The sequence below is a fragment of the Rhopalosiphum maidis genome, chromosome 3, assembly GCF_003676215.2.
Source record: "Rhopalosiphum maidis isolate BTI-1 chromosome 3, ASM367621v3, whole genome shotgun sequence".
NCBI classification, from domain to species: domain Eukaryota; kingdom Metazoa; phylum Arthropoda; class Insecta; order Hemiptera; family Aphididae; genus Rhopalosiphum; species Rhopalosiphum maidis.
In genome coordinates, this window is record NC_040879.1 from 30,875,294 (window position 1) to 30,887,658 (window position 12,365).

Consider the following 12,365-nt stretch of genomic DNA (forward strand, 5'->3'; position numbering starts at 1 on the left):
ATAGTAATATTATGTATAAAATGACTATTCTGTTTTGATTTAATAATAAGTATTAATAACACTAAACATTTTTATAAGAATTTTTCTAAACATTTCATGAATACGTATGTGGTATACTTTTTTTTTTTAAATATTTTAAGATATAAAATATTATTTAAAGTAATATAAATATATTTTGTAGTTAAACCTAACCTCTAGGTATATAATATACTCAGACAGTTTGTATTGAATTACTTGCCAAAAAATATATTTCCACATATTCCACCGGTAAAGTATCGTTTGGGAGTCCTCATGATAAGATAAAAGAATATTGAGTTTCGAGAGTGAAAAGGAGTATATTTTGATCATTTTGTTCTAACTGACAATAAAAGTTAAGTCAATGGCACTTTAGGTGTATCCTACTGCCTAGTTTAGGTAATATTGTACTACTGCAGAATATAAAATGAACCATTTATCGTTTAGAAAAATATTTTAAGCTAAGCTCAGATTACTACCTAAATATTTTTACATGTAAAGTTGATGGGATATTTTTTATACTTCAAAATGTTTATGACATAATTTTTTTTCAAATATGCTTATAGTAAAATAATAATGTTGAATGAATTGGAAAAAGCACTATCATAATTAAAGTTGAAAGGTTATAATAATATATTAACTATAAAAGAAATACAATAATTGTAATTTAGAAAATTCTATACTAGACTGAAAAGTGTTAATATGAACTCAATTAAATATTAAAATAATCATTTTATCAAACTTTCTTATCTAAATGATTATTTCTTTAATAACAAAGAAAAACTAAAGTTAATTTTGTCTAATAGATTTTTTTTTTGAAATTTCTTAAGAATTAAATGAAGTAAAAGTAAATAAGTACCATTTTCTCTTTTCAGACAACAGTAACCCAATAAAAGCTTTTTTATTCTACCTACTTTGAACTTAAAATTAATTTTAGATTTTAGTTTGGTACATAAAACATTTATCTAAGTGGCCAACTTAAAAACTCTTGTTAGTCGCGTCCATACAAGATGTTTTTAAATGTTTCAGTGTCCTTTATATCTCTCATCAATCACTTTATTCGAGATTTTAGACCTCATTTAATGCAATATCGTTATTGTTATTAATATCTATATAAATGTTGCAGTGTGGTATACGTATACATGGCGGCACATTCAAATTACGTCCGCGGTTTGTCACGACACATTCGAGTTACGTCCTCGGCATAGGCGCAACTAGGGTACAAAATTCTGAGAGAGCTACAGCTCACTCACAAAACTACGAACTTAAAATATCCAATAGCGGGCATCTCACCGTCCCTCTATACATACAATCACAACACATTTGACTACAACAATTTTTTTTTATGTAAATGACACTGTGCAATGTAAGCCAATAATGAAAATGGTATACTCTATTACTCAATATTTTATACACCAACCATGTCCTAAAATTGTATGCAGTAGCACACGCCACACATTATGTGCAGTAACTAATATTTAAAAGTGAGCAGTATTTTTTGTATTTTATAAACTTTAATTTGATTAATATATTTTAGAATAATAAAAAATGTATAATATATAATTACAATTGTTAATCACACCATTTATACAAATGACAGTCTGTAAAAATGGTAAGAAAAATTTGTTTATTATTAATCAATTAATCAATTATTAACCAGGACGCAACTTGTAAATGACGCGAGAAAATCGCGGGTACAACTCGAATATCGCAATGTATATTTTTGTATTTTGGGACGCAATTCGTATGGAGCCGTACATAGTATGCTAATGTATATTATTATAATAATAATTGTAATATAACATGCATTTTACATCATTGTTATGTTTTGAATATTGGTTCGAGTTATGTATAATATATTATGTGCTTGTTTATATTGAACTATATGCGTGCTATACGTAATGGTTCGTTAAAATTGTACGCAACAACAATGACAGCTATCATATTAATTCTTATGTACCTAATCCTCACCGTTTTTATAATAGACATTTTGAACTGTCTTATATAGATACAACTGTAATAACATACCAATGGGCGTGACGGTTGCAAACCAAAGTATTCTTTCAGATACTATTATTTATTATTGCCATAAAACATAGATGGCTGCAAATTAAAATCATACCACCAAACAATAATTTGTATCTATATAATCATAATAACTACTATATCATATATTTTTTAATTTTATCAATATACGTATATATATATACAAAGTACAAAGTTATATAATAATAAGGAACTACATTACAAAAGTACTCCAAAGCGCATAAAAAAAAACCCCAAAACAAAGCCAGATACAGTCGCATGAATCGGTGAATTTGGTTTTGATTTTTATATTTTTATATTATATTAAAATAATACTATATCATCATGACGGTATGCATTAATTTGCATCCACCTGTATATTTTTAAAATTATACAATAAATATTCAATATATTAAAAATGCATATATCTATAATAATTTGCATTAAATGGTATTATAATAATTTTCTTGCATTTGATTATACTACGTACTGTATTTTATTTGTGTTTATACATTTCTAACTAATTTGTAATCATAATATAAACCACCAACCTGTGATATATTATAATTTGGATGTAATTATGTAGTTATTGTTAAGAGTGACTTGCTAATTCACATTATTGAATAATATTATTTTGATAGAAAATTTGTAATTGATCATATTTTATATTTTCAACAAAAAAAAAGATGCTGCTCTTCATAACTTAACAAGAGGAATGTCTCTAAAAAAAAAAAATAAATTGAAGAAAAAAAAAACAAAATTTATATTAAATGTTTTGTATTATAATAATATGATGTATTACAGAAATAAATGACAGATGTGTAAAATAATTCTTTGCTTATTAACACCTAATAAATTGTTTTTTAACTTTTATAATATTATACGAAGATTGTGTAGATTGTAACTACATCTAAAGCATAAAAAAATATTAATTTCTATCACATATAAGAGTATTAAATATTTAATTATTATTAGTTGTTTAATATGGTTTATTAGCTATTCCTAATTCACTTTGTATATAAAAAACGAATTAAAAAAATATTTGAATATAATTCGATTACTATATTTATAAATGTATTATTATCTAATATAATTATATATTCATTATTTCTCTTCATAATAATTATTACATAGGCAAGTCATATTATGCGAAGTATATTGAGAAAGTAGTCTTAATTTTCTACTACAACTTCTTGTGGATCTTGCATGGAAATATTTGATAATATAGTATTACTCACAGCCCAGACCTGGCACTTAGGGAATTTAATCTTTTTTACATATGAAATCATATCTTTGTAGCTAAATTTCAACAACGACGACAAGACGAAAAAAGCTGTTAACACATGGTTGCAATCGCAGGTGACATTATATTTCTATGATGGAGGAATTCAAAAACTAGTTGCCCATTATGATAAGTGCTTAAATAATGGTGACAAATAAATTTAAAAATGGCTTAATATTTATACTTACCGTTCCAATAAATTATTTTTATAAATACTTATATATTTTACTTATTTTTGTTGCCTGACGTAACTTACTTTTTGGACACACTTCATAAAAACCTTGGTAGTTTGCTTTAGTAAAATTTTTTTCTAGAGAAGTACGACATAAATTCATGTTATTGTGTATGCTAATAATTGTACGTCATTAAATGTATTTATGTTAAATTGGATTGTTCTAAATAAACAAGAAAAAATTATATTTTATATACGACGAAGTTAGAAAACTGATACCAGTGATAACTTTTTAATAATAAATAATCTTATTTTAAACACCTAGCTTAAAAGTTGGTTCAAAAGAAACCTAAATTGTTGAGTTCCAAAACTAAATTTAATATCGTTAAAAACTGTATTTTATTTATTAAGTTTCATGATTAATTTTGTTGGTTGGAAATGTATATAATGTTAGCAATTATGTTTATTGTTAATAATTGTAATCAGTGTTTTAAATCTGGAGGATAATATAAGTACTTGTACAAAGTTCTAGTTTAATATCTATTTATTTTTTTCTAGTAAAGTAATACTCATATTATATTAAATCGCACAAACTGTTTTTACATTATCAGCAGCTCCTAATTTGTATCCATTAATGCCCACATATTTTATCCTAGCAATTCTTCTCGCCGATTGTCGTCTATGCATCACTATTATTAATGTTGACCTTTTTTGTAAGATAGTTCGGCATTGGTTTTTGGGTTATCACATCGGCTATTTAAAAGGTCGTACATAATTTGCGTATCAATATTTTTTAATAATAGAACGAACAAAATTATGTAAACCAAAACTGCTAGTTATTTTCTAACTTTGATCTTAAAATTTGCACGTGTCTAAATTTACTCTCGTAATATTCCATTTTAAAATATTGTAGGTATAGGTCTTTCTGTTTTAATATATATATATATATATAAATCGTAGTAATATTGTGTATTTAATAAGTTAGCAATAACACGATGAGATTAACATCTAAAGTGTACGGGTGACCAATCGATTTGCATCACATAAGTATATTAATCTGAATAGTAAAATGGAGATCTGTCAAGACGTAAGTACGATTGTAACTATAACTGTAAGTACCATATTAAAATAAACATGAGTGTTTATTTCAATATGTGAATGTATATAATTATAACTACAATTCAATTTATTTTTAATTTTTTGTATATATTTATAACGTATGATTTATGACAATCATTGAATTTTCAATCAGAAATTATTTTTTATTCTCTTATATTGCTCAAAATATTGATACATGATAATTTGGAGCAAGTAAAATGGGCAACGCGCAAACGATTTACGATATTTTTGCACAGGTTGCACAGACGATGCAAATGATATACGGCCCCATTCTTCTAACCTTCAAAATATTATTTTATCCCGACAACCCGCAGTTAACTGACCGTTATCCTTTCTATTCGATAATCATCACATTATAATATAAAATATACAATCCTATCACTATTTTAATAATTATCTTAAAATCTCCAAATACTTTACACCGTTCATCATTATTTAGACTAACATTTTTTAACAAATTCGTACATTACATTAGGTTAGGTTGTATATGTTTAATGATTGCTATAATTTATAGTTATTGTCTAAGGTAACTAATCGTAAATATAGCCAATATAGGTATTTATTATACCAATAATAATTAAGTTAATTTTTCATTGTCCGTTGCGTATATAGGTATTAGGTACCTACAGAATATAATATACCCCCCATGGAACCACAAATATTTATATTTAAGTTTATTATTTATACAAATAGAAATTGTTCTGATAACGTATTGCATTTGTATAGAATATTTGTTATTATAAATATAGAAAACTGTAATACAGCCGACTTCGGATATATGTACATTTTATGAAAGCGAATACAAAAGCAAAGTATAAAATATGTTGAATAGGTACTTAAACAGTGTACTATATTATATTATAAAATAACTGTGCATAATAATTCAGGTTGCATGTAGCTTTACTATTTTTTTTTTTTTTAATCAATACTTTAATTGAAGTCTGAAATCAATCTTTATTCAACGCGTACCTATTAACTTACTACCAACACTAACCCAGTTATAATATTATAATATAATTGTGCATTCATTAAATTGTATGTGCATTATCGATAACACAATTGTCATCTAACCTACACTTAATACAATATACAATATATTTATATATTATATATATTATGTTTGTTTCAACAACCTATAATACTAATAAAATGGCAATGTTTTAGGTTTAGTAAAAACCAATAATTTAATTTAATTTTTCCATATAATATTGAACAAATTGGTTTAGTTAATTTGTTATTTTGATAAGCAATTGAGAATATATAGTATAGCGAATAATATTAATTTCATGGGGTTCACAAATTTTTTTATGACTATAATGAACTATTCGCTTCCGTGCTCAACTTTAAACGCTGATAAATCAGAATTTATTTGATACTTTTATATCCGCTGAGGATACTAAAAGTATAAATAGTTTTAAAAAAACAAACAAACTCCTATACATATATAAATGAAATATTGTATTATTATGATCGAAAATTAATAAACTAATGACTTACGGTTTGTTCGTTTCGCATGTATTGTCTTTGGTCACTTTACAGTTGTTCTTGAAGTCTTCAAATATTCGTCGGCAATCAGATGACGATTCACAAACAGTCAAGGCGTGGTTGCACGAAGCTAGCGTTTCGATGTGGAACTGGTCGTATTCTGTCCACAGATAAAAATAACCGCAATTATTAAAAAAAAAATGTACATTAAAAGGGTACCTAAGAACTGAGCGTTGTTATACTATACAACAATTAAATAAAAGGAAAAAATTACCTAGAGATAAAAAAAAAAAAAATAATAAAAAATAATTTCGGGTAGTTTTGTAGTGCAGTATTATTTATACATTTAATATAAACATTATGCGCATACAACCTACGCACGATGTGTATGTATAGGAATCAATTGATAAAAAACAATGATGTTCTTGACAGACTTTGCAGAAACACTACAACTATATATATATATCACTCATTATATCACGAGTGAAATAACACGGGGAGCGAGTCGGGCGTGGATCTAGAAACTATATATATTGGGGGGGGGGGGGTTAGATGAAAAAAATTACTTCGAGCACCTAAAGCGTCGTAGGTTTAAATTGTGATAGTAAATAAAATATTCCGACATTTATTCGTGTTAAACTCGAGTCCGACTCAAGCGTAATGACGATATAATATTAACACGGCACCACAGACTCAGAACAACATGCGTTGCGTTCATATGGTTTGTACCAACGTACGTGTGGTTTATGTACCCGTGCACAGTGCATGACGATTTACGACGAGACCGATAGTAACATAAATCAACCAAAGACGTTCTATACAATAGGATGCAGTTACGTCTGTCCGGCGCGGCGTGTCTTGTTCGGGAGAAAAACAGTAGTGCCAAATTGAAAAGCAGCAGTCGCAAAAGCGAGTCGTACCTACCACCGCCCCATTCGTCGCGCACGTCGATTTGTACGTCTTTCTTGCGTCTAATCGTTGAAATATTTCGAGCGAGTTCCTAAGGGCTATGCATTATTATACCTCCCCTTTCCCGACTTGTATCCGCGCTTGGAGCGAACGACGCGATCCGATTCGCGGCTATTATAATACACTTCTCCCCCGTCAACTCTGCACGATACTCACCCATTTCCGGCTCCTGCATAACATCTAATGGTGAATAGATTTTTATCTATTTTAATCGCAAAAAGAAAACAACACGACATTGCGCACGCTAAACACTCCGTAGACATAGCGTAGTACAATTGTATTGTACGTGTGTGACCCCAGACGGATTCGTAAACAATTCGCATAACGATAGCGTGATTTGTAAATGTACATAATAATACAATGTGATTTGAATAGTTTGTGTTTAACTAGCATCGAAAACGTTTGAACGCATACAGTACGGTATATAATTGAAATACCGTAAATATATTATATTATACATCAGCTATACATAACATTGTGTGCATCCCAAATTTTTTTTTTTAATATCAATAAAATGACAAAATGCTTACGTGTGGCCATCCGAAAGACATCGATGTATTTTATAAACAAAATATATTTGATCAATATACACGAGGGGTGTATGTGTGTGTGTGTGTGTGTGTGTGTGTGTGTGTGTGTGTGTGTGTGTGTGTGTATACACGCATAATGCCACTTGTAAGTTGATTTTTATTTTATTAAATAGCCGTCCAAAGGTCACACGCATCACGCAAATATTTGAAAAGTCTACAACATGTATAATAAATGTACACAATTTCTTTATCTATTACTTTATTCAGGAACATTCTATTGTAGTGGAGATGTAAGAACAATCCCCTTTGAGGTCGTTTAATAATGTATAAAATATTATGACTGATTTGTATTTTAATTGAAAATTAAATTTAACATAATAATCTATGTGAAAATGTGGACTAATTATTGAACAAGAAAAAGTTTGTATACCTAGAAAATATGTTTTGAGGCAGGTAGAAAATAATACTGTATACTACGAAATAAATGAAAAAAAATCAAATATATACTTTGCAATTCAATATAATAAATCATGAAAATATTTTTATATTAAATAATAATACAACAATGCTCTTATTTATTGTTTTATGCACACGGTAATCCATTTAAGTGTTTACACTTTTCGAATTAATAGTGTTTTAACATGAACGCTGCTTATAAGACTCGCGGATATAAGGTCCAGTCGCTTATTAGGCTCAAAATTATCTGAAATGGTCCGGATGTATCTAAATACATTATAAAAAATTCGGTTATAAAACTCACCACTTCGTTTATAAGATTCAAATATTTTTAAAAAAAAAGTGGTAAAAAATAAATATTTTTGGTTAAAATTTAGAAATAAATTGGTTTTCAATAATTACATCTTTTTTTGGTTTTGATTCATGCTTTATAACAGGGGTCGGCAACTGGCAGAAGGCAAAACTCTGTACTTACTTCTTTATGTATAAAGATTTGAAAATGATTTTTTTCACTTGACCTCATTGATTTATTATTTTAATCTTTATTAGGGCACCAATAGAAATTACTTGCCGACCCTTTATAATATGTGCATGTACAACAAATTTTATCAAATTTCACATTTTTTGCAATCATCGTATATAATAGATAATATGTAATGTAATATATATATATATATATATATTAAAGTAGATTAAAATTAAAGGAAAAAAAGTAGTAAAATAAAATTCATAAATATGTAATACAATTTTTTTCCCCACTTCGCCTATAAGATTCATTCAGCTATAACTCACTTTGTACTGGTCCAAAAGTTTGTCTTATAAGCGGCGTCCACTGTAGTTATAAGTATACAAGTTTAGAAGAATAAAGGAGTGGACCAACATTTGACTATTCTGCTTAATACAACTCAGAATAGTTTATTAACTACCAGTTAAAAATTTGTTTTGTGTAAATAAAAATACTCTAAGAATCACTATGTTTTGAACTATGATATTATATTATTCAAATAAATATAAATAAGATAAAATTTAAATAAGATTAAAAATTAAAAAATTAAAATTAAAATTAAAATTATAAAAATTAAAATTAAAAATTAAAATTATTAAAATTAATAATTATTAATTATTTAAAATTATTAAAATTTTATTTTAAATTAAAATTTTTAATAATTTTTTAATAAGATTTTGTTTTGCAATGACATAAAAAAACAAAAAAAAAGATTTTCATAAAAGTTTATTTTTTTTTTTATATATATATTAATAAGTGTATAATAATTTAATAAATGATGTAAAGAAATTAAAAAAAAAAAATCAAAAACATAAACAATTGCTTATAATTATCTGAAAAAGTAATATATTTTATTTATATATATATTTGAAATATTTACAGTTATATTTTGATTCACAGTAAAAAAAAAAAAAAAAAAATGGTTTAAAACTAATAAGGAGTACCTAAATATTAATTTCATTCTTATACTTAGTAAAAATAGTCGATATTTTTTACTCTTCAACACTTGAAGAACGGACTAGAATCAATTTTTACGAAAAACCACTGACAAAAATTCAAACCATTTTTCACCCAAAAAAACACAATGACAAATACAAAATTAAAAAAAGATATGTAACCATCGTTGTAACACTTTTAAACCAATATAATTACCATTTCACTTAGAATCTGATAATTTGTACTAATGAGTTATAACTGATTGTGATAATTTAAGAAAGAAATATTGAAGACGAATAACATAATACATTTATATATATATACTATAGTATAACTATTAATAATATAACATGTATATTTCCTTGTTAAACTCCTGCTAAACGAAATGACATGCATTGTCCCTGAATCTGCACAGTATATACACAATTTTATAATGCCTACATAACGTATATAGTGCCTATTAATATTTATAACAGCGAAAGACAGTCAGGGCGTAACGCGTTAATATTACTGTTTATTTATTCACGATATTACCTATATATATATATATATATATATATATATATATATATATATATATTCAATTATAAAATAAATTAATAAGTCCAATCATCCCTCGCTACAGCTTGTATGCCATAATAATGTAATAACAGAACTCAATAATGGTATATAGACAGAGGGTGGTTAACATGTTTTTCCGGCGTACCTAACACCCATCATACCACCTGGAATCCAATATAAGTATTATAAAGGAAAATTAATGATAATCGACAGTAAAAATATACGTTAATGGAAATCGTAAGACACTTGTTTGTATATTACTAAGCACACAAAAGAATTTAACCGGTGAACCACGGCACTATAATAATATACCTTATACAATAATTGTGTTTAACTTTTATTTTCATTCAGCCGAGTGTTTAAATAAAATTATTTTAGCTATGAATTTTAGTATGATGCAATCGAAAAAGCATTAAACGCATATAATATGCAACTATCGTTAACTGCAATAATGGAACACATGACACAATCGGTTAACTCTGAATTATTAAATTTGCAAACTATATCACCACATCACATTCGAAGCAGTATAACGAATAATATATTATCATTTATATTATTATGAGTTTCAGTACACTTAGCATTTAACTACCATAAATGTTTAACAGGTATCGCAATCAATGTGCACTGTAACAAACTGTTTCGTTTCTAATATGCCAACTATTATCTACATAAAATTATTATCAATACTATTGTTAGTATTATTATAAAATTTTAACGTAAATATTTTTGTAATTACTTCTAATATATGTAATATTATAATAAAATATTTTATACAATTTAAGCAAGACACTTTATTTTAGTATAAAATAGTAAATACAATTATGTATTTGAGATTTTCAGGTAATTTTAAGAGCAACTTAATAAATACATAATCATGATTTACTATTTAAATTTAAAGTTTTGATCATTTTTAGCTCAAATTTGATCATTTTTACGATATTATGTTGCCAAAAATTTGAATTTACTTCAAACGGTTATTATAACATGATAAAAAAAATTAAAAACTTAAAAATTATATTTTTAAATAGTATTGTTCTAATAAAAAATATAAATAAGATCTTGCATTAATATATTTTTATAAATATAATAAGGTAAAAATGAAAAATTTCTGAGGTAACTCAAGTTTAAATTACAAGAAAATAACAACTCAATCGATTTTTTGAAACCAATATTGTGTACACATTCTCAATTTATCTGTATTTTTTTTCTTTAGTATTTTCTTATTTATTTGAAAAGTACTGAAAGTTTTATACTACCAAAATTTCAACTAGACACAATTGGATACCATAAATGGAAAAATAACTACCTTTATAGTTGAAGATTGGAACATATTTTTCCTCCGAAAGTTAATTAATCTTGGACACAAAAATTAAATACTTCCGTTTTTAAATCAATATATTATCCATATCGCTCAGCACGAAATATAAAATAATATGTGTATATAATTAAATTTGAATTGATATCATTCAATCAGTTAAAGAAAAAAAGAAGAGTAATTACTAAAGTTACTTTAAAAAAATAACCCATCCCAAACATTTATTGTGATGATATAAATAAAAATATAACAGCTTTATACTATCAATAATAGAACATTCCCGAATTATCCCGACAATGAAAATTTTTACAGCTTAACGTTATTTATATATATATATATATGTGTGTGTGTGTGATCCGACTTAAAGGTTGTACGAAGCCATTTATTTACGAATATACATTTAATACCACTGTAATCGAAAACTAAAGTGCTGCAAGTAATTGATCAAATTAATCTTTAAAGAGCTCATTTATTTTGCGTAATAACATTGGTTCACATTGTATTATTATCGTTATTATTTTCACATTATATAATTAATTTTTATTCATACTGAACTATCGAGTATGTAGAACACGATTAATCAATCAATATTATTCATTGGTCGAATTGTTATAATTCAGTTATATCGGTTACTTTAATTACTTCAATAATGATATAAAGTGGAAAATTACTACTAATTAATTAGGTACTTAAAATTAAAATAAATAGGCGTGTCTTAGCTCATAATATATCGTACAAGCCACACAAACAGACGATTTTTAAATTTGTTTTATTATCATCAAGATAAATCATTTCAGATTATAATCATTGTTTTTTTTTTTTTTTTTATGATAATTAATTAATTAAAAAATTATATATTATTACAATATTTTACGATTTTATGTGGAACGACGCTAGTAAATAATTAAATTAATAGAATAATTTATTTTTGAAACATTGTTATTTAATTATATTTTCCAGTTCAGCGTATATTTGGCGAACGAAAGAAGTGG

The 12,365-nt window shown here is 26.0% G+C and overlaps 1 protein-coding gene across 1 annotated transcript in view; it reads right to left on the minus strand.

Moving 5' to 3' along the window:
* Window positions 1-12,365, minus strand: part of LOC113555664 — a 182,169-nt gene that overhangs the window by 70,100 nt on the left and 99,704 nt on the right. The window contains exon 4 of the mRNA XM_026960147.1: window positions 6,111-6,258. Within this exon, the coding sequence (XP_026815948.1) occupies window positions 6,111-6,258 (148 nt within the window). The remainder of the gene's footprint in view (window positions 1-6,110; window positions 6,259-12,365) is intronic.